Source organism: Micrasema longulum, unplaced genomic scaffold, assembly GCF_059751315.1.
Source record: "Micrasema longulum isolate JH-2025_06_02 unplaced genomic scaffold, ASM5975131v1 h1tg001229l, whole genome shotgun sequence".
Lineage (NCBI taxonomy): Eukaryota > Metazoa > Arthropoda > Insecta > Trichoptera > Brachycentridae > Micrasema > Micrasema longulum.
The window spans coordinates 434,856-460,155 of NW_028278416.1; the positions used below are offsets into that span (position 1 = coordinate 434,856).

At 29.4% G+C, this 25,300-nt stretch overlaps 1 protein-coding gene across 1 annotated transcript; it reads right to left on the reverse strand.

Annotated features, from left to right (window-relative positions):
- Positions 1–8,976: 8,976 nt before the first annotated feature.
- On the reverse strand, positions 8,977–22,747 carry LOC148276388 (uncharacterized). Its single transcript, XM_088234337.1, has 5 exons — positions 22,596–22,747; positions 21,417–21,613; positions 19,942–20,147; positions 17,257–17,367; positions 8,977–10,469 (listed from the first exon to the last, which is right to left on the reverse strand). The coding sequence occupies exons 2-5, from the start codon at positions 21,582–21,584 to the stop codon at positions 10,286–10,288; spliced, it is 669 nt and encodes a 222-aa protein (XP_088090463.1). The 5' UTR covers positions 21,585–21,613; positions 22,596–22,747; the 3' UTR covers positions 8,977–10,285.
- Positions 22,748–25,300: the final 2,553 nt, after the last annotated feature.

Consider the following 25,300-nt stretch of genomic DNA (forward strand, 5'->3'; position numbering starts at 1 on the left):
TCAACAATGCTCAACATTAAATATTGTTTTAAAATAATGCTTCTAGTCGTTAAAGTCATTGAAATTAGCTAAAATCCTGGAAAATACGGGTGTAATTTAAAATAAGCAATTAGAGTTGTTATTAATTGATAAATGAACTAATATACCTACTACTATTAAGAATATTCTATGGTTGATAACCCACTGTCCATTTGATTTACACGCTGTGGTTAATTTAACGTACTTTTAATAAATGTTGAATCTACATATTTTATTTTAAGCTTTCTTGGATATCATTAATTCCCCATTTACGGGGTCGTTTATTTAACAGCGACGCACAATTTGTAATCAGAAAAAATAACCAAATAAAATAGAAAATAAGTCACCAGAAATCTTTTCGGTTGTGGAATTAATATTGTATTAAATCAAACCAATTCGAAAATTCATACTTAAACTTTAAAAGTTAATTACCATTCAATAGTTGAAAACATTTTTTGTTTATGTGTACTTTGACTGTTGAATTATAATTGCACTTGTGATCATTTAATAACTTCTTTATCGTATTAACTAATATGTTATTAACATATTACAACAGACATGAAGAACATTTTAAAGAAGGTAATATAGAAGTCTAGTCATCTACAGGGCTTATAACCTGTCATTGGCTGTTTTAGGAGGCCACTTTTACCCACTGTGTAACATTCACCATTCTACCCATATTTTTACATCTATATTCCTTCAATTCTTTCATCTGTTGATGTTTGTGAAGTTAAAGAGCGAAAACCTTTATTTATGCGAATAAAATTCATCTGATTGAATTATTTCACCTACATACTAGGCAACGCCTGAAATTTTTATTTTTTCAATTTCTATACTTCTTCATGGACCAGGTGGATTTATCAACGATATTTTGGGTTTGTCCAAATTTTTGTAGACAAGAACTGGATTCAACTCCCTGGGGAGCTGTTAACATTAACATATTACAACAGAGATGAAGAACATTTTAAAGAAGGGAATATAGAAGTCAAGGCATCTACAGGGCTTATGATTTGTCATTGGCTGGTTTAAGTGGCCACTTTACACACTGTGTCACATTCACCATTCTACCCATATTTTAACATCTATAGGGATTTGAATCCAGTTCTTGTTTACAAAAATTTGAACTAACTCAAAATATTGTTAATATTTTATTATTTGGCCGCTATGATTTAAAAGTACGCATTAACAGTTTTTAATGATTTTAATAATTTTATTTCAGATTATTTAAATCATCAATTATCTTTCTATACACCTTGTAACTACTAGATATGTTACCATCTGCTTAGTCCTGTATATGTTTCTTGAAATTATTTTTCATGTAAATAGAGTTAATCAATTTACTTAACCTCGGTGCAAGGATTTGCGTTTTTTTTATTTCAAAATATTCCACAACCGATACGACGTACATTGCATAAACAAAGTGATATTGTATTAATGTCTGCAGTTCACATTAAATATTAATCTACCAGTAGTTGTACAAGTGGACAAAGTTAGAAAACGGTAACGCGATAGCAAAATCATTCAAGCCGAGCTTCCAAACCATTTAGGTGTACATAATTGTAAAAAAGATAACTGCTTATTCAATGTATTGTTAAGTATAACAAATTACAATACAGTAATATTACGAGTAACTCGAAAATTATATTTTGTAACAACGCCATGTTTTAGCTAATTAGCGAATATGCACTATCTATGAAATTCAGCATTTAAAAATACATCAAATTTTCAACAGAGATGGAATACCTTAACAGCTAGGGAATATGAAATTCTGGACGTTTATTTGACTTATTGTTTTTTTTTTGTTGTAGTTATATTTTTATTTATTTTGTAGTGCATATAATAGACAAGTCCGCCTCGTGGTGCCAATGGTCAGCGTGTTTGCTTACCATGCGAGAGGTCTCGGGTTCGATTCTCGATATGATTAATATGAAATATTTATTCAAAAAGGTGTTTTCACACTAAAATATTTCATAGTCCCCTGGACTGGCACCGATACGCTGCGGTTGTTGTACCAATGCAGTGCTCTATGCACCATTAGGTGCAGAAAGGAAATGATGATGAATGATGATACTAGACAAGGTTAATGTTAACTTTATAAAATAGTTTACTTCTGATTTTACTTTTGTTTCAAAGTTCTTATGTTTTTAATTTGTATATTTGGATTGAGTGTAATGTTTCGGCTGTGGATTATTTTATGGGCGTCTTCGCATTTGCTCTTAAGACGAGAAAACCTCAGAAAACTCGTCAAGAGAAAGCGGATTGTTGACTTTGGTCAGCAGACCTTCCGATCCACTTGAAGAGTTCGGCATTTGGTGTTATGCTATCATTGATACGTTTTATTGCCTTAACTATATCTATCATGTGTAATTTTACCTCTTTTGACAAGTCTTAATGGCTTACCAGTATATGGGTATCGTGTAAATATTTATTTAGTATTTTAAATCGCACCTCCAGTTGCGTTCTCTGTAAACTGAAAAAAGGCCAATGCATTAACAGATAGAGGACATCTTAGGGAGGAACATCATCATATGGGCAGCGTTTACATGACTGATGATTTGTAATTATTTACTGGTTTAGATCATTTACACACAGCGTAACATTTATTTTTTCCCCTACATTTAACAGACCGATGATTTGAGAAAAATTAGACGTCTATTTGTATACAGAATAGTTAAAGTCACATTTCATTACCTACCCAAAAAGGGCAATAACAGAAAATCATAATACCATAGACATATTGCATAATAGAAGTGTATAAAAATTTAATTAATTTTTTCTTAATAAAAAGTAAAAACTTCACTTAAATAAAAAAGAGGGGGTAAAAGAAGAAAGAAAAGAAGGTAATAAAAGAAAGATATTGTCAAATATTTCAAAATTGACATTTCAGTCGCGATTTAAATGTAGACTAAAGAAGGTGCATCTTTGACATAACAGGGTAGATTATTCATAAAGGTTTTCCATTTCTGTTGAAATATTTATAAATCTCGATAAACTGCCCATAGGGTGAAATCCGATATAAGTTTTCAAACAAAATATTGTTGATTCATACAAATAAAAATATTTATATTAAATTTTACAAACTAAATTATTTTTTTTGCAAAGCTTGCATAATAGAATCGTTATTATGAAATTATATAGTTTATCTTGTTCGCTTTGCTCTTAAGGGTAATTAAAGTGTATTTCATTACATTTGAGTCTTGATATTTTGCAAAACTTATCGAAGCAAAAATTTTAATTGGGTGCATTATTTCGCTTAGTTATTGTATCGTCAAGGCGGCGTAACTTTATTCAAACTAAAAGTATGAAGTCACATTGTCAACATTTATAAATGTGCATATATATTTAAAAGTATTTTTAAGGCTACTTTACTTCCTATAGTAATATATTATAACCAATCATTGTTCATTAATATCTTTATTGGACCTATACTTGTTATTATATAAATTATTATGATTATATTATTATTATTATTGTACAAATATATTTTTCGTTTTTTACAATCATTAAAACTACAGTGGAAGAGAAAGCTGGTATGAAAAACGAAATATTTTAATGGTTCACTAAGTCCACTTTTTCATCAGAAACACATCAGCTTATTCATTTTGCATCCCATCAATACGTAACCTTTGGAATTGATTAGCGTTTCATTAACTAAATAAAAGCAAACAGAGAATTGATAAATTTAATCGCGTATTTTATACCTCGTGTTTCGTTTTTCATACCAGCAATCCTACACTCGTAGACAAAATGATATTCACTGGAAAACACCACTTTAAATATAATGAAATGTTATAAATATTGTATTATATAGTTATAAATAGGTTAAATTAATTATAGTTAAGATGAAATTGAATGAAAACAATAATATCTCACCGTTTATAACATTATAATGATACTTATCTTTTTAAGAAATACTGTGACATTGATATTATGCATTTTATAGGTAATATTTATAGTAAATAATTTCATATATAATTGTATTATAGTTTTGAAATAGGTATTTAATTCTTTATTTATGTGAGGAGGAAGTAAGCACTTATTTTTTTGTTTATTATTATTATAGAATGTATTGTAAAATAAATAAATTATGAATTAAATGTTATGCGTTAATAATAAAAATTGTATTATTTTTATTTTTTTTTCAACGGTTTATGCCTTTAACAAAGATTTTTTTTAAAAATGAAAAAACCAGAACAGAAAAAAAATGTGATTATAAACCAGTCTGTCTAACACCGTTTTCTAAAAAAAGTGGCATCGTTGCTGGGATTCTCGGAATTTCTCAATTTGTCTTCATTGGTGTAAAGTAGAACTAAGATTAATTTATTTATTTATTTATTTATATACACGGCACGCAGTGACTTTAAAGAATATAAACACGTCAATATAATGTAAAAAATATGATAATCAAATTGAAAAGTATTATGTTACATAAATACTATAATACAACAGTTTCATATAAAGAACATATTTAGATATAAAAAAAATAATTAAACAATGTGTGTAGATAAAATTTTAAAAGGAACATATTTTTTTCTCTTTAAAAGGTACAATCTTTTTTTTTATTAAATACAATAAAAAATAAGTCTCAAAAAAAATAATTTTATTTTGCACCACAACAGGCCAGGAGGCCCAATTACAGTTGTAAATTACATCACAGAACACCCAGGTTTGAGAAAAATCTAATTTTTGTGTTCTCACCGGTAATCGAACCCGGAAACTTCCATGTGTGAGTCAAGCGTCTCGACCACTACACCACGGAGGCCGCCATGCAAAAATAGTATATTTCTAAAAATAGTAATAATAAAAACAATTAAAGTAATTTAAAAAATAAGTGTTCACGTAAATATGGTACACAATAGTACCCATACAAAAGTAAACTTAGAAAGCACTATAATCTAAAAAATGTCCGAATCTTTCAAGTGATAAAAAGAGTTGATTTTTAAAAACTATACTTTATTTTTTAAATATCAGCAACGTCGGAATAGTTATTGCCAAGTACATGGAGTCGACTCAGAATAGCATTATACTGCTCGCGAATTGTTGCAACTATAGGGCCAATTGAATAGGTCACATTTGACACTTCATCAAAATTCAACAACATAACCTTGCAAGGGCGGTAATAAAATATCATTTATTTTTTCGAATTTAGAACTGCACAATTGCTTAACTTTTTTCAATTACGATTACATATTTATCGTAATAATGACAAAAGAAGGTAATTTTACTTTCACTAATAAACCATTCTAAACATAATAAACTTTTTCTGTTCTAAACGTCGTTACAATGTTGCATCAGTGAACCCTTTTTCTTTTTATACACTAGGGATGTTACCCAGAAAAATCGAATGTTGATAATTTCGTTAAATTATGTACTTATCTTATTTTGTTCCTTAAATTTACGATAGAAAATAATAATGGGACAGGGATTTGACTTATGATTTTTAAAATAAAATTACATTACATATAAGTACTTTTTCATAGTAACTGAATTCAATTCACATATATTATTTATTTATTATTTATTTATTGATTTATTGATTTACACGCCCAATGGGCTTTTACATATTTTAGAAATTACATTTAAGTGCAGCAGTGAAACATAAGTATGTAAGTTTGGTAAAAATAAAGGATAACATAAGAAAAGCTAAAAGATACAATAATAGGTAAAAATCAGGAAATGTACCAACATAGGTATATATAATACTTATATATAATACTTTTCAATTTGAATAATTATTATTATATATTATTATATATCGAAATCTCAGTTAGTTTTAGCAAGTTCAAAGTGTTTAATAGAAAGTCAAGAGTTAATAAATTCATATCTGATTCCAAGTTTAAAGTTAACGTATCTTAAAAAAACATTTTAAACTCTTTCAAGAGTATATTGGTGAGAACTATAAAATAGCGTCCAAATTTTTAGTTGAATTGTTTTCGAACTGGCTTCTAACCAAAGCTGTGTACATCAATTTCAAAGTAGCGATATTTTTTTATTAAGTAGAGATGGTCTTTATATGCATTTTTTTAAATACCCCATCTCTGTTGCAATTAATTTATTTTCATGTTCTCAACTTTGTCACCAGAAATCAAAGTCTGCTATTTATCCAATCTTCTAAGAGCAACTTTTTTTTGCCACAAAGTCCAGATTAGTTAATTCGTCAAACAACTTGTAATTCTTTGGGATAAATCTTACTTTTATTTCATTGCCCTTGTATGTCTTTGCAACTTATTTTAATGTTTTTTTGTTCAGTTTCTTGTACATGTTTCGTCGTACTGTTATAATTGGCTTAGCTCATATATATGACACATAAAAAAACAACAAAAAAAATCAATGGCAAACATAGAAAAAAATATTAACATTTATATGTAAAAAAAAATTGAAAGCCATAAATTTGGCAAACTCCAAAAAAGATAGCAGATTATGAAAATAAAACGATTAGGGACAATAAAACGATTTAATGTACAAACACATTCAAAATAATAATTTCATGGCAACCTTTCTTTCTTTCGAACCCGGGACATCGTATTATATCTGTAAGTTAAACACGTTTTTTTTTTTTTTTATATTTGTATTGAAAAAAACTGGATAGAAAAACCATCAAGCCATTTTGTAAGCCTACCAATTCTAATTAGAATCCATTACAATATATCAATTTGTTAACTTTAAAATGCGTTTATGTAAACGAAGGATAAAAACGGTTATAAGAGGAAAAAAAATATATCTTAATTTTTTTTATTTGTTTCAATATCAAAAGTACAGTTTTATTGGGTTGGAAATATTTTAGACCTTAACGTTAAAACCTGTGTTGACTTGATTTTTTTTACATTACAATTGTATATATCAGTTTAAAGTTGTTTATCACATATTCGAAATTACAACAACAAAAATTATACCTTATAATAAAAATATACATATATACCGGAGCGAACCGTCAAAATATGCGATTATGCACAGCTTAACACATTTGACTTTCGAAAATGATGTTTTAAAGTTAATAAGTTTATGCGAAAATAAATAAAATGAAAGTTATTTATTATAAATCACCACCACCCACTATATCTTTCTACAAAAAATATCTATGAAGTGCGCCCAGCGCCCAGCCCATTCTCAGTGAACGATGAAACTATCCGATTACCTCAGGTTATTTCCCCAAACAAAAAAGTACACACCATTTTACATCTTTTACCCAAATCTGCTTTCTTAGTACTAAAACAAGCTTGCAAATTACTTAAAATATTTGAAGATTCTCTATTTGGAAACTAGTATTTCAAACATTATTTCGTAAGGACTATTTTTCATTGATAGGATACCGTTGACATATTATATTTATTTACTAACGGACTTAGTTCATTCGAAAATGGCAAACACATATCCTTATAATACATACAGGCACGATTGAAATAAAACACAAATAAAGACAATTAAAGCTAAAAGGAAATAATTAATAATAATTTCCACCTCAAGACAAAATCTGGTTTATGTCCTAAGTGATTTGTTCAAATCTAGAAAGACTTGCACCAAAACAGTCCAGATTTTGTATTTTGTATAATATAGGACATGTGGCGTTTGCAATTGCCGTTTTTGGTATTATTCACATTAAAAGAAATCGGCAAGTGATCAGTGTTGACAATTACTGCTGAATGTCATTGCGGTATTTGTTAACAAACTTTTGTACAAGTATTGTATTAAAATAATGTTGAATAAAACTACGTACATCATGTGATTGACTATAATTGTTATTTGAGTTGATTTTCACAGAATTACAGAAAAAAGTCATTTATAATGATATTACTTACATATTGTCTACAGTTCCCGGCATTATGTTATATATCGTACATCGGCACTTAGAAAGAGTCTGTCGGCCATTTCATCAAACTTGACATTGTAAAGCGTCGTCTCTTTTGCACGATTCAAATTCGAATCAGAGCAGGGCTATTAAAGTTTTCATACTTATAATAATAAGCATTATAAATAATAAATAACATTATTAATAACTGAAGGCATTTTTATAACTGATGACTTATGAGATGTCAAACGTTAGAGATGAGGTAATCGTTTATTTTTGTTTGATATACAAATCGTTTAGAACAAAAACAACCTAATTTTCTAATCCTTCTGGTAATAATGGAGAGTTGTAAAAAAATCTAAAAAAAAATATATTTAGAAGTTATTAGATTAGATACAATATTGTATGTGTAAATATGATGAACCGTCCTGGGCCTTAGTACCTCATGACTTATGAGATTAAAATGAATTTATTTTAACTGCTTTAACCGGGATTTTTTCAATAATTGTTTTTTTTATTTTTTATTTTATTTTTTATTGTTTTTAACACAAAGTATTTTACAAGTTTAATACGTTGAATTACATTTCCAGGAGTTACAACAACTTAATTCGGGACATAAATAATAATAGCATCTAGAAAATAACACATATTAAGAACAACAAAGAAACATAGCAAGTTTAGCACCTTTATAACTAAATATACAACAACAATATATACGCCTAAAACCTTTTCTTACACAAGCAGAATAAATAAATATAAAAAAACGCCTTTAAGAATAAAAAAAGTAGTGAATATACTTAGGGAAATAAGGTCATTAACATTACATGCCATGCAGATTATGCTGCCATAGTGATGATTTGTATTTCCGAAATTGATTGAATATTAATATACCCACCCCTTTCAATTGTGAGGTGTTTTCCGTAATTCTCTATTATTACCCTCTAGTTACGTTATTTTTGTACCTAACAATTTGTAAATTTTAAAATACAGTACCTATTAATTTATAAATCGAACGAAAATAAACGATCGCTTCTACTCTAACGTTTGACATTTCAAAAGTCATTAGTTATAAAAATGCTTAAAGATATTTAACTATCGAAACGTCTGATTGTTTTTTAATTTAAATTATTTATTGACAATTCTTGATGGAATTCCATTTAAAAAATACTTGGTACACTTCCACTTATTTATTTTGACCAATTAGTGATTTCACCCTCTAATGAGCATGTTCAGACTAGTGAATATTATACAGTGTAAGGGTAATTTATATAAAACTAAATATTATCTTAAGTGTAGGTACATTTAAAAATAAGTTGAAAAAAATACAATATGAAATATTTCAATGGAACAGAGTGAAACAAATTATTGAAACATGTGTTGGCGGTATACTTTTAAGAGAATATTCTGTTATATGAAAAATATTTATTGTTTTATAACAATGTACAGGGTTTAACTAAGGGGGCTAATAAGGGTGAGTTTTTTAATTCTATCTGTTGATTTATTAAAATTCTATCGCTATTATTTTTTATCCTATTTATTTCTAAAATTTGTAATCTATCTAACTTTTGACCTTTGTGTCCTACATGTAAAATTTTTATGTTTTTTGCTTTATCAAAAGTATGTTTAAATTCATTTAAATGTGATGCATAGTTCGATAAGTCGTTATTTAATATATGCGAAGCTAAATGTTCTTTTACTCTTTATTTAATAGCTCTTCCACTTTGTCCTACATATGAACCAGGACAAGTACATGTTAGTTCGTATATTCCGCTATTTTCAAATTTGTCGACCTGATCTTTACTATTTATCAATGTTAATAACTTATATGTAAATATAAGTTATTACATCATTCTGATAGTTTATTTTACTTTTCGTTTGACAGTTTCTATTGTAGTCTTGTTTATTTTATTGATAATTAATTTAAAATTGTTTTAACCATCTTTAAAAATACTTAACAACAACTGGCGGACATTACAAGTGACACGTGTATGACAAAGACAAAGCTCTACAAAGCCAAATATAGCCGAAGGTCTCTTTCTAAATGCCGGCATTATATTGCCGGGTACTGTACTTTTGCATACCTGCATAGGTGCAAATTAACGAACATTTTTTGTAGATTACCTTAAAATAAACCACGGCCCGCCACTGACTGATATATACATATTGCTGTTCTAGTTCTTGTATGTTCAATAGACCATTTTTAGAAAATTGAGTCCCAATATGTTCATTATCTTATTACGCATCCATGTAGCTAAAGACTTATTGTTTTTTCCGTTAGTAAATAGTATTTTTAGTATTTTTTTAATGCCAATCTCCACTTACTAATTTTATTTATTTGACTTTAAAAACAGACAGAACAGAAAACGTCTTTTGTAAAATTTGCAAAATAGTCTATTAAACATACAAGAACTAGGGTAGCGTTATCCTAATTTAAAAATATGAAGTTGCTACAAATACAAAAATTTTGGTCGATTATTTTTGTCACGAGTAAAAAGAATTTATATCGGTCCTTGGTGTATAATATCCTAATGCTAGATCTAACAAGGATACAGGACATTTGTTGTATTTGTATTGACATTCAAAGTCTATGGATCCGCTTCTTTGCGCATCCCCGTATAAGTGGTGGCCTATTGGCTCCGAAGGATGAAACCGGGAAAGTGGATATCTGAAATTAAAAAAATATTAGTGTAAAATACAACCGAAAAAAGTCAATAATTGGTTAACGTAATCGATTGTTTCAATAATCGAATAATAATATTATATTCATAACCGGTTTTAAATATAATTCAATTTTTCTTAAATTTCCATTAGCTGTGTCCAGGCGGATGAAGAATACGGTTTTGTATGTGAAATAGATCCAGAAACCTGGACGAGTGTTTTCGAATTGACGACGGCTCTCAGGTAAAAAATCAGAAGAAAGAAATCGAGTGGAGATAAGTCCGCCTTGTTGTGTTGTGGTGAACGCATACGTCTACCATTCTCGTGGTCTTGGGTTCGATTTCTAGTAAGGGAGACGTGAAATATTGATTTTAAGACTTGTTCAAACTATAATATTTTATTGTTTCTGAGTTTGTACCTGAAGCGTAAGATTGATCACCTTGCTTTCGTGTAACAGATTACCTAAGTACGCTGCATTTGGTTAACAAATTCAGTGCCTTTTGCACCAATGGGGGGGGTAAGGTAAACGGTAACGGAAAATCAAATCACAGATCTTAATTATGATCATAAAACCCTTACTTGCACCTGATGGTGCATAAAGCACTGCATTTTTAAATTAAATGCACAAAATTAATGATGTCCAAAAAAAAATGCGTCTTATCTTCATTATGAAACATAAAAGTAAGGTGGTCAGCCTTACGGTTGCAGTGTAAAACCACCTTATAAACAACTTTATGATGTTGACCTGGAAAGGTTGACATTCTTAATTTTCTCATCTTCATACTTCTTCTTGGACCAGTTAGTTTAATTTACAATATTTTTAGTTTGTCTAAATGTTTATAGACAAAAAACTGGATTTCACCCCCTAGGGAGTTATAAATGACAGATCATGCCAATTCCGAGAATTCCATATTTCCTTCTCTAAAATGTTTTCTATTCCTGTTGTAGTATGTTAACTCTTAAAAGACTGTGGTAAATAATCCCTTTACGCGCAGTGATGTAACATCATGTTACCACTAATAAAAGACGTAATATTCTAAAGTCCAGGCATTTGAAAAGAAAAAAAACATGGAGACACATTTTTTATTCATTTTTTTCCCATAATTTATGCGAAAAAATATATAACTAAGCCCTTTTTTAGCAAAATAAATTAAAAATCACAAATACGCCACTCATGTTACGCGCGTGCGTCCCCAATTACTAGTCATCAACTGACTGAAGACTGAATCGGTTTTAGATAACACCCGCCGCCGAACAGCGTCTCTGTCTTCCTTGTTATGACTATCTTCGTGCTCTCTCTTGTATTAAGTATCCGTATAGATGTGATGCTGAATAAGCGGACATTCATTCTTCGCGTAGCAAGGATAAATATTTTTTGTATCAACATTGAGTATAATTACACAAATTTTATTTTCTAAATCGGGTGTGAAAATGTCAAATGGAAGATCACAAAAAATATAAATTCATAATTTAAACAAATAAGAGAGATATATTAAGTCTTGTGTCTTATGTCGACTAGTGTGACATCACAGCCACACAAGAGTTAATCTCAATGGCTCCATTGGGAGTGGAATACAGTCTTTTGTCTACAAATATTCACACAAACTATTATGAGCATAAATATTTTTTTCAATGAGAACTGTCTACGGCACAGGACACATTTTTATATGTTTTATATTGCGCACATATCCATCCTCACATAAATTCGAAGGTGTGTTTATTTTTTTGTTTGTGTTTCTTTCACGTTGCAATGGAGCTACCGAACGACATATTTTTTTCTGCGTATGAATAGCTGGAGAGGGGAGAAGCAAAATAGCACACTTATTTTTTATCTCGAATAAAAAAAGCACAATGAATAAAATATATAAAATATCAACCGTAGCTGCTTATAAGCAGTGTTATTTAAAAATGAGTAGGCGGTAAGGTGAAATGTAAAAAATTATCCATTTTAAATTTATTCTTTAGATTTAGAAATTAAAAGTTTAAAAAAAAATTAAAAGTACAAGTAAAAAATTAAATTATAGATAATTTTTTTTTTCTTCATTCAATAAAAAATACACATTATTACAATATTAGAAAACAAAGTATTAAAATATATTTTGTCTCAATAAACTATTCAATAATAGTTTGTCATCGGGTGCTCAGACATTAGTTTTAATCAATAATCAAATAAAAGAAATGATCAAATAAAAGTTAACAAACAAATGACATAAACAAAGACCTAACTATGTTGACTAAATGGACAAACACAAACTTACTTATACTTAATGAAAAAAAATGCAATATTATCCATTTTTAACCTAGAAAAAAATGTCATAAAGTAGATGCTTACATAAATAATGAACGACTTACTGAAATTGAACATGTTAAATACTTAGGACTAACAATAGACAGACAATTGACATGGACAATTCATATCAACAATTTAATTAGCAAAGTAGCGACATTATCGAGTCTTTTTTCAAAAATCAAAAATTTTGTTCTAAAAACGGAAAAAAAATTAATGTATGAAACCTATGTAAAAACTCAAATATGTTATACGCAACTACTATGGGGAGCAGGATATCAAAATGACATGACAACATACTACAAAGACAACAAAATAAAATATTAAAGTTAATACATGACCTTCCCTAATTTAACTGCAATTAGAGGACTTATTAAACAAACTCAGCAAATAAATATAACTGAACTCTTTCAACTAGAATCATTAAAATTTATCCATAAATTAGCCACTAATGTAATTGTAGACGTAAAACTAAAACTTGTAAAAAATTGTAGTCAACATGGACATAATACAAGAATATCAGACAAATACCATTTACATCTTTCTAAAACAAGACAAGGACAATCAAGACTAATGAACCAGGGACTGAAATTATACAATAAACTACCAGACAAAACTAAACAAAAGACTCTGACAAACTTTTCAAAAGATGTAAAAAATATTATTTTGAGCAGCAGAGTATGAATGAAAAATGGATATATTATTTTATGTAAAATGATTGTAATAATCCGTAAGGGTTTATAAATACATTTTCAAATAAAAAAAAAATTAAAAATCTATAATAAGTTCGGTTTGCTTTTTGTTTCTATTTTGCAGTCGGATTTTGGATATGTGAACAAAATAACGATGCGACATAACCATAGGCTAACCGACTGTCGTATTTTTTTCATAGAGATAGTTGGAAGACCGCCAATCGATGCAAGCTACTTCTGTCCTAAAAAAATCATTCGATTGAGAATTTTTTTATTCCCAAACTAATAATTTACCTAACCAATTTCTCCCTAATATAATCTGAGCGAAGTCGCGGGTAAGAGCTAGTATAACAATAAATATAATCAAAAATCATCAGTCAAATTTGCGTTACAATGATTATTTATATTTTTTTTCTAAATAAAGAAACGATGATTCCGCTATACCCATATATAATGATTTAGATAAATTATCAATAAGATTATTAATGAACTTCTCGGTTAAGTTTCACTTTTATTTCATTTTGACCAACGAGCGCTTTTGCCTAAGATGATATCTTCAGGACTGGTAAGTTATTTACAACATTTTAAACTTTTATAATATTTTTATAAGGTTTATATATAAAAAGATCACATAAGTGTTTTATTAAGGGACAAACAACAAAGATTATAACAACTGGTTTGCAAAAACTGTTCATCTTCGGAAAGTTCTATACTGAAATTGGAATTAAGTATTAATATTTTTTGTAATTTTTGTTATTTAAAAAGGTAAGGAAAGAACATATGAAAGAAATAACCGATTGAAAAATACACTTTTAATAGATTAATTTAGCACAATACCTTCATTTTATTATAGGGAAGTTAACATATTTTTATGGAACATACATAAATATTATATTTTTGTTATCGAATTGAAAAAAATACTATTTTGAAAATACATATTTTTTTATTGTTTAATTTTTCTTTTAAATAAATAAAATAACAAATGTTGTATTTGACACTCAAACTAACTAATATAAATATTTATTGAGAGAAAAACACTTGTGACTTTTAAATGGAGTAAAACAATATTAAATTAAATAAAGGGTTGAGTTAATTTTAAAAAAAGTTAAACTAAACCAAGATAACTATTGATAATTTTATTTATAATTTAATGCAATTCATTAAGTATGGAGTTTTATCAAGGAATATCTACAAAAAATATCGATACATATATTTCTAGATTTGTTTAATAGTTAAATACATGTGATTGCTTACCAATATCAAGTTTAATAAATAATTAATTTGTCTTGTAAAATACAAATTAACCATCTATTATGCATTACCTCAATTTTGGAATAGTTTCCGGGAAGGTTTGTATTAAGTTTCCCTCTCCGATTTTCAAGAACACAAAATTAATATCCTGAGATTTTACCCGTTGGAAATACCCCAACTTTGACCCTTTCTGTAAGGGAAGAGGGAAAGGATACAACGCCAAACATATTACACGTGAACAACACAGTATTTATGTTGGCCCATATAGAAAATAACTTTGCTACTGGCAACATTGCCATTGAGAGGACTCTGTCTCATATCTGGCACCTCAGTTGTCATCCTACGATTAGCCTCCTTATAATACAACTTATAACAGATAAACCGTGTTCATAACGGGGGCGAATTTTTCTTATAATCGATTATTTACACCTTACCATATTGTTTTGACATCCAAAGTAATGTTTAATGTTACATTATTATTGGGAAAAAACAAATCAAAAATATAATAATTATAAAAAAAGAGTATGAATAAAAAATGTAAATATTATTTTTGTAATAATCCGTAAGGGTTAATAAATAAATTTTCAAAAAAAAAACCTGGGTTATGACAAAGCATATTGAGGAAACCATTACAGTCTTAAAAACGCCAATGATTTTTTTTTTCCTCCAAAAAAAATTTTTTCTATTCCATGAAAACCATAAAGCTTTTTTCTTCACAGTTTCCGAATCTTAGGTCTTGGTAGGATATAATTCTTAGGAATAAATAATATCGACACTGTAATCCTACTATACGTCACAATATTGAGAATACACTATAATCCTTCAGGATCAGGAATTATTTAAGAGAAAGGTCTAATAATCATGGAGGAACGTTCAATGAAGTAAAAATAACAAAATAATCTAGCTAATGTTCCTAAATCAATAATCAAATAACTTTGTTATCAATGTGATCGTATTCATGTTGACCCTTATATTTTTTTTTTCGAAATTCTGTGTTTTTCAGAATTAATAATAGTACACACAAAAATCATCGTATTGTAAAACATTCGTTGCTTATATGTTACTACTTTTAAATCATTTAACACCGACTTTCCACTTGTTTAAGGGTTTAAAAAAAATGGTTCTTAAGTAGATTCTTTATAATATAACCTTTTTAAGATCAAATAAATATAAAAGAAAATCAATGTTGCATTTTTCGCACATCCGTCATTGTTCTACTATCACGACGAAAAATTTAGACTTGCATATTTTTCTACCAAACAGGGTGATTCATTTGAGGAAATAATAAATTCTAAATTGTCCGGCCGGTAAAACCACTTTGTGACTGCAAATTGATTGTGGATCATTTTGTTGACCCGGAACAGTAAAGAAGAGTTGCCCACGCTCTCAACATGTCATTGGCTAATAAAATAATGAACCTGTAGACGCTTAGATATCTATAATATTACCTTCTCTAAATTCATCTCTTTTGTAAAGAAGAGAATATTGAGGTCTTGGCATCTACAGGGCTTACGACCTGTCATTGGATAGTTTAAATAGCTATTTCACACACTGTATAACATTTACCTGTCTACCAAAGTTTGAACATCTGTATTTCTTCAATACAAACATGGCTAGTTTGTAAAGCGACATATTTATGATTTATCTCAAGAGCACCTTGTAGTATAATTAATATCAACATATTATAACAGAGATGAAAAACATTTTAGATAAGAAAATATAACTGTCTAAGCATTTACAGGGCATGTGACCTGTCATTGGCTAGTTTAAGTTGCCATTTATGCGGGTGAGATTCATCTAATTGAATTATTTCACATTCATACAAGGTGACGACTGAATTTTTTTTCTTTAAATTTCTATACTTCTTAATGAACCAGGTGGATTTATCAACAATATTATGAGTTGTCCAAATTAAAAATGGGAGTTAAATCCAGTCCGTGTCTACAAAAATTTAGACAAACTCAAAATATCATTGATATAACTAATTATCTGTACAAAAATAATAACAAATTTATTAAAATACATATATATTTTTTTTAGTGCACCACAACAGGCCAGGAGGCCCGGCCCAAAATGACAGTAGTTAATTACAGCATGGAACACCCAGATTTAAAAAAAATCACACGATTTTTTTGTGTTCTCAGCGAGAATCGAACTCGAAACCTTCCGTGCGAGAATCCAGCGTCTTGACCACTACACTATAGATGTCATTTATTATCACCATTTTTTTTCCATCCACGTCCAGTGATGCATAGTGTTCCAACTGCAGCATATCTTAATCTATTTTTAACATAGTATGTAAGGTGATCAGTCTTTTGCTTCGGGTCCCAGTTCAGGAATATTTAAATATTGCAATATAAAACCTTTTTTTTTCTATGATTTTTACCTGAGACTAGCAATCGAGTCAGAAACACTGGTCCTGGGCTCTGATTTTATTTCACATAGAACTGTATTCTTTGACCACCTGGACACAGCACAATATTTTTATGCGTAAAATGTTGAATCCTGCTGTTGATCAGCAAGTAAATACAAGTAAGGGTTTTTTATAAAAAATGATAACTTACGTAAATACAGTTCTGAAAAGCTGTTCGACGATAGTATTCCCTTTTGGTAACAACCTCTGAGAAGCTTCGCACAGAGCGCGAAATATACATTCCCTTCCATCATACCCCATACTGAAAGGATAATATTTAATGTTATAAGTAGGTAAATATATAGGTTGTTAAGATATTTTTTTAATAATTTAGTGGCTACTCTCAGATTATACTCTATAGTAGAAGACAAGATACGAGTATTATATATTGTATTCATAGACGAGTAAGCTTCGGAACTATAACTGACTTTCGAAACGTGGGTAAAAGCGCTGGAAAAGCACGGATTGAGAGTAAGTCGTATAAAAACTGAATACATGGAGTGTGACTTTGGAGGGGCTGAAGCCAAAAGTTCTTCAAAAACCCTTCGTCTATGTTTACGGCTAATGCTCATGTAGATGAAAATGTTAATCACGGTATCAATACAGTATGGTTAAAGTGGAAATCTGTTTCTTGTAGACTCTGTGATAAAAGCCAAATGAAGTTTAAACTTACCATTAAAGAAATAGTTTAGGATTTTAACTGATGTTTAAGTATTCATGTTCATTTATAAAAAGAGAAAAATAAATGTATAAATAAATACAAGTAAAATATAGATATTTGTTTTTTTTTTTGGTTTTAAAAATTTAAACTTTTATATTTTTTTAAAATTTTTTTAAAAGGTTTATTATTTTGTTTGTTTTTTATATTTTATTTTTAAAATGGTTGAGAACCCCTGAGTTCTTATCAGGAGACAGTTAGTATTATTCCTAGGGCTTTCAATATACGTTGCAACAATACCAACAAATCAAAGATTTATGATTTTTGCTATTTTAAAACAACTGTGTAATATGTTGTAATTATACTATTTCATTATTTTGTAATAGAACACTGTATGTTAATTGTATTTATGTTTATATTTATAAAAGGCATTTGTGCCGTGTATACACTCTAATCTACCAGAACTAAAGGCAAAATATGCAAAACAGTGGTAAAACAATATTTTACGGTACAAAATGCTGGACAACGTCATTCAAGAAGCACAAACAACAGCTAGACACAACTGAAATAAGAAAGTTGCGCTGGACAGGTAATGTAACACGCACAAACAGAATCCGCAATGAGTATTTAAAAGGGACCTTCAAAGTGGCACCAATAGCTGAAAATTTTAAAGAAATGAATCAGAAGAATGGATGGCATGTTGAAATCATGGGTAAAGATGAGAACTATTTAGTAATTAGAGCACTCATTATCCCGACTTAACCTTAAGCTACAGGAGGCCCAAATGCCACCAACATGATGGTCTAGTATTTATTTATTTAACACTTTTTACACATAGACAATTTATAGATATGTTTGATCAGATCCTGCTTTATAAAATTGTCAATAATAAATTCGATTCCCCGGAACTCATTAATCTACTTGCTTACCGTGTCCCCTCCAGGCCAACTAGACTCTCTGATATTTTCTATATTCGTAAATTTAAAACTAATCATCGGAAACATTCTACAATCCCTCGTATATGTGAAACATTTCACAAAAAATTTAATAGTCTTGATATATTTAACACTCCATACAATATGTACAGAAGAGAATTAATAGGCTTGATTCATGCTCTTCATTCATAATTCGTTTAATCATTAAATCAAATGCAATTTTCCACTCTTACTTTCCTTCAATCATCCTTTACCACTTCTTATCAATTTCCTTCTTTTCCTTTCCACTATCTCTTTGTTTTGTCCATATTTATCTTATTTTAATATATTGTATATTTATTATTTATATAGTTTAAACTTCAAGCCGTCGTCGCTTTATTACAGTATTATTTAGTGAATACATATAATTGGATGGCAGGCCCTACTATTTATACATTTTATATATTTTTTTTTTTTTTATATTCATTTAACCTGTACATCTGTTTGTATTCGAAATAAATAAAATAAAATAAATAAAATACATGTAAGGGCGGGCATATTGCTTTAAAGCAATTTATTTCTACCTACCTAAACCGTTCAGTTTGAGAAAATCACAAGTACATGGACATATTCTGGGTAATTATACAGAATTTTATAGTTTCATACAAAAATTTAAAACCAAATTAACTTAAAATTTACACTATTGTATGAAGAGAGGCGAGGAAAGGTGGTGGGAAGGAAAGAAGAAGGAGATAGGAACAACTTAAACATTTATAAAGACATTTTAGTCTTGATTTAAATATAAATAAAGAAAGGACGTCTCTAACATTAGTAGATAGATTATTCCAAAATCAAGCAGTTACAACTGTAAAAGAGAAAGCAAGAAAATCAGAGCGGTGAAAGGGGATTAAAAGAGTGAAGAGATAGTCCATGTTGTGATAGGGGTTGGAAAAATTCTCTCAGCTACACAGGCGAAGTGGGATCATTCAAAATATTGATAAGAAGTGATACAATACGAATGTTTCTTCTATGTCTGATACTTAGCGTGTAGTTGCGTGCGCTATTCGGTTACGACTGCGACACGGTACAAATAACTGGTACTACAACACATACTTTTTTTCTACAAAACACTCAGTTTATCCTGGAAATGGCTCCTGCAAATGGTAGCCGAAACGTCGGAACAAATCCAACACACACGGTATCACCAAAAAAAAAACAAATTGTTGACAATGGCCGTGAAAACCTTCACACCTATTTTACTTACTCATTCATTAAAATCTCCAGTTTGCTGTACAGATCACGCCTATATCGCCTCGCTAAAACAGGTCTGGGTATTTGGTGGGTCTTTTTTAAAGCGTCGAATGTCATCGTCTCATTCGGTAATTCAAATGCCATGCCCCAATTCAACCCCCACGTGAAAATTCCTGGCATAGGGTTCCCTAAGACACCCACTGTTAAACAAAATGCCATCTGTAAATACAAATCACTAGATCAATGAACTACATCTTCTGTAGGTCCCCTTTTCTCATTCGTGCTCCATCATCAATCAGAAAAATGAGAACATGGCAGTATAAGTATTTCATGTCTAAGTTTTTATTCAGAAACCGAACCTGGCACCTAACAAATTAAAAGCTTAAAGATTTTTGGCACATTTTAAAATCTTCAGTTACACGTTTTTCCAAGCCATTGCAGAACGGATCCACTCACCTAGTGAAGACCGCAATGAGGATATTTTTAATAACACTTTTTTTTACAAATTTGTGTGAACTAACAATATATCAATTATGTCTCAATGTTTGTAGACCCTGCTGGAACCCCCTTAGAGTTATTAAGATTGAAATTTATTCCAATAGAGAAATAAAACATTTTCAAAAAGAGAATATGGAAGTCTAGGCTTTTACAGGGCATATGACCCCTCTACTACTGGCTACTTTTCACAAGTGATTTATTCTATTTTCACCATGTTTTCTTTGCTCCTGAATTTATTTTCTTTTAATTTATTTTTTTATAAAAAGTTTTTTATTATTCGTGCTAATGTTTTTTTTTCCTAAAAAATCTTGTTTTTAGTACTACAGCTGATTTGAAAGGGTTGAAAAAAGAGTATTTTTGGAAGAATGAAAATAATTTGAAAGCAAAAATTCAAGTCCGTTCACATTTTAAAATAATCATTTTCAAAAAAGGAAGATATTTTTAATATATATATATATTGTATTCAAATAACAAATATAAGTAAACAATTTACTTCCAAATACAATTTTTATATCAATTAAATAAATATTTATATTTACATTTACGTTTCCCAATACGTAAAAGAAAAAACAAGTCTTGTGTACATAATGGGGAGTGACGTCTTACAATGGTTTATTGTTAATAATATTTTAGGATAACATATAAATTACACAAACAAATATAAACGGTGTTTTTAATCAGTGTTACACATAGAAGAATTATAAGTGTAACTTTTGACTTTTTTCTTTTCACTTCTTTCCTGACTGCATTTATAAATTAATCTGTACATTCCATATTCCTCTGTAAGTATAATGATGTTGTGCTGTAGTTGTTTTTAATTTGGGAATTAAGATATTACCACCTGTTCTAGGTCGCGTACTTACGTTTTGTGACCTAGAAACACGACATTGTTTTCATGTATTTAAAGCAAACAGTTCTCTTTAAATAACAATTTTAAATCTTAAACCAAATTAATATATTTGATGTTACAAATATGTTACTAAATCTTACCGAATAACTAGATCCTTCTGGAAACGTTACATAGCGTCTTCTTCTTGACAATATTTTTGACGAATCTCTATTTGCTGTCTGAGAATCTTCCGAAAGAGCGATCATTGGAATTAAAAACAGTATCAAAATGGGAAGTGTATTTACACCATAATCCATCGTCAAATTCATTTCCTGAAATGATGGAAATGGTAGTTTTCCTGAAAGTTCGTTAAAAATATTAGTATTATCAAGTATTTTGTTATGTTTAACAAAAAAGTAGTTATTTTTTATTTTTTTATCTTATTAACATAAACGGTAAATCTGCCTTTCACAAAAATTTATAAAACTAACATATTTGGCCTAATACATATTTTTTTTTAAACATAAATTTCCATATACCCAAGATTTATAGAAAAAAAATTAAACCTAAAAATTATACAAGATTTATATTTAAAAAATTAACCTCAAAATTATACAGAAAAAAGCTATCAACATAAAATTTGAATAAATGATTACATATTTATCATTATTATTTTATTCGATAAATTACTATTCTTGTAGTATTAACGCGAACTAATTTAAGAATTGAACTTTTTTAAGTGTGCTTTTTTTCATTTCTATTATTTATTAATTTTTAAATGAATAACTCGCTTTGCCTCTATTTAGAGGCTTGTCACCAGGTGGAATATGGAAAGAAGTAAAGAAAAATACACGACAACACCCATACCAATAAATTGGTTTTTTTTTTTTTTAATTTTTGCAATTGGCGGGAGCCGAGCCCGCGACGCCAGTTTCACAATTGGTCGTCTAACTGACTGCGCCATGGCAACTGTCAAATACATATTCTTAACATTAGAAATAATGAATCACAATACGTGCATTGTATGAACCACCAAAGCGTTATTGTTATTTTACATTCATACTGTGTTATAATATAAAGATCTATATTTCTCTTAAAAACCGCACGTAAATCGGTTAAGCCGTTTAGAAGTTCGGTGACATCACACGTACAGAGAAATTATATATATAAAGATAATTTGAATAATATATGATAACAATAGTTATAATAATGTATTTAATTTTATTTGCTAGTAATGTGTAAAAGCCTTTGAGTGACGTTTATTTCGATAAAATATAAAAGAAGAGTTTAAAAAAAACAGGAGAATATTTTTTTTATAAAAAAATAAAGTAGGTACTTACAGTTCTTGTCTTCGAGATTTTTCTATTCAATTTTCCAGCGAAAAACTTCCAGCCAGGCACAATACAGCTAACTTTACAGTTCGCAGACAGGTACGGAAAATCGTTTAGCGTAAACAGTCAATTTATCAATCAGCCTGATCCTACAGAGCAACTGTTAGCTGATGCTGTAGAAACAGAAAAGTTACAAAAAGTCAAATCACAACGCCAACGGACAACAAATGGAAAGGGGGGAAGGGGAGAAGAAAGGGGTAACGAATGTAGCGACACTGTCAGGGGTCTGAAATCTTTTATAAATCCTTATTTTGTTTAAAAAAATCTCGTTTTAGCTTTAAGAAAGAGACGTTTAAAATCTAAAATATAAATATATTTTTTAATTTCATTACCTTGATTCATTAGCACACAGAAGGAATATTTTTGATCAGATCCTACTTAGCAAAATTGTCGATAATAAATTTGATTCCCCAGAACTAATTCATCTACTAGTAAGTACCAGTAAGTATACTGTGTCTCGTCCAGACCAACTAGACTGTCTGATATGTCCTATATTCGTAATATTAAAACTAATCATCGGAAACATTCTATCATGTCTCGTATATGTGAAGCATTTAACAATAATTTTAATAGTCTTGATATATTTAACACTCCATATAATATGTACAGAAGAGAACGAATAGGCTTGATTCAAAATAACAGAGAATATACGTTTTGTCTCTTCTCTTGCTCTGTATCATTAAATTAAACGCAATTTTCTACTCCTACTTTCCTTCAATCATCCTTCACCACTCCTTATAATTTGTTTCTTTTCCTTCTCACTATCTCCTTGTTGCATCCTTTTTTTTTAAATTTAGTAAATAGTATATTTATTCTTTATATAGTTTAAACCGTCGTCGCTTTATTGTAGTATAATTTGGTTTAAACTTATTATTGGATAGCAGGCCCAACAATGTATACATTTTTAATAGTTTATATTTATATTAATTTAACCTTTGCGTCTGTTAGTATTCGAAATAAATTGAACAAAAAACATTTCGTTATTTTAAACACATTTTTAAGTTAAAATAATATGTTTATTTGAAGCATTAACTTTGTAGTTATTCATTTTATTAAAATAAATATAAAACAACCGTGTTATAAACAAATATTATTTTTTTCTACCGACCGGTTTTAAAGCTTTACAAGATTATTTATCAAGGTAGAATTAATTATTTCTAACTAGTTAATTATACCTTATACACTGAGAAAGAGCTGAATAGAAGCGGTTCGAACAATATTTAACAAAATGAGAGGTTTTCTTTGTGACGACAATGAATGATCAAATGTTTTGTAAGGTATATCTTAATGTACGGTGTAGATGGACTCTTATACCCTTTTGCAGAGACAAAACTTAAGGTGAGGAAAGTACATTCTATTGTCTTCACTTTCGGGTTATTGGGGCATTTGAGATTAGAATGTACTTTCCTCACCTTATGTTTTGTCTCTGCATACGGGTATTAAAGTTAATACTATAAACCGTCTTGAATTATTTGAAATGTGGATCCACCGCAAAATGTTAAGAATATCTTGGACCGACATGATGACCAACAATGAATTATTACGTACGGCCAATACGGATAGAGAACTATTCACCACCGTCAAGCTCCGTAAGATATCATATTTTGGTCACGTGTTGAGAGGTGATTAATATGCCATACTTGAGCTTGTTATGAAAAGGAAGATCGAGAGACGTAAAAAGGTTGGAAGAAAACAGCTTTCCTTGCTTTGAAGCGAAACAGCATGGTCCAGGATTAGAATTGCAGAGGAGCTGTTTGCATTGCTAAGGATAGGGAAGCTTTCTCCCAAGTGGTCGTCAACGTCGGAGGGACCCGACATGACAGGTGATGAAGAAGAAGAAGGAAATTATGCTTTGATATCTTTATCTTAACTTTAGTTTGTGTAGCTTTAAAACTGGTCAGTAAAAAAAAAAAAAAGTGGTTAAAAACAATCATTTTTTAAATATATTTATGTTACAGGTCCTTGGTTCGATTCCTGGGAAGATGGAAGTGATTCAGTGCTCCACGAGTGTATGGCTTATTTTAGTTTTTGTTCTTTCATTATGTGTTTTTTAATACAAATAATATAGATGTACATCAATTTATTGTAAACATAAATATGTAGATTTATTTCAACAGAGAGGGAAAACATTTTTGAGAAGGGAATATGGAAGTCTAGGCATTTACATGGCTTATGACCGGTCATTGGCTGGTTTAAGTGGCGGCCACTTTACACACTGTGTAACATTCACCACTCTGCCCATGTTTGAACATCCACATTTCCTCAACTCTTCCATCTGTTGACTTTTGCGAAGTAAAAGAGCTGAAACCTTTATCGCTTAATCCAGCCAGTCTGCAAGCATTCGGACATACTGAAACATTGATAAATATGTAGTGTTTAAAACTGTCATAACATTTTGATAGTTATTTCTATTTATCAAGTTAGTCTTCCTTGTTTATTCTCAAATGTAAAAATATTTTTTTAAATTATATTGTTCAGTGTTCTCGGCACGGGTTACCCCAGTGAGGTCACATTGTTTTATTTATTAATTATAGTTTTTAAGACAAAAAAAAAATAATAAAAAAAAAAAAAAAAAAAAAATATTGGTTATGAAAGTGGATCTTCTCTACAATATTTCACGTTCCTGGACATGTCGCGATATCTTCATATAATAG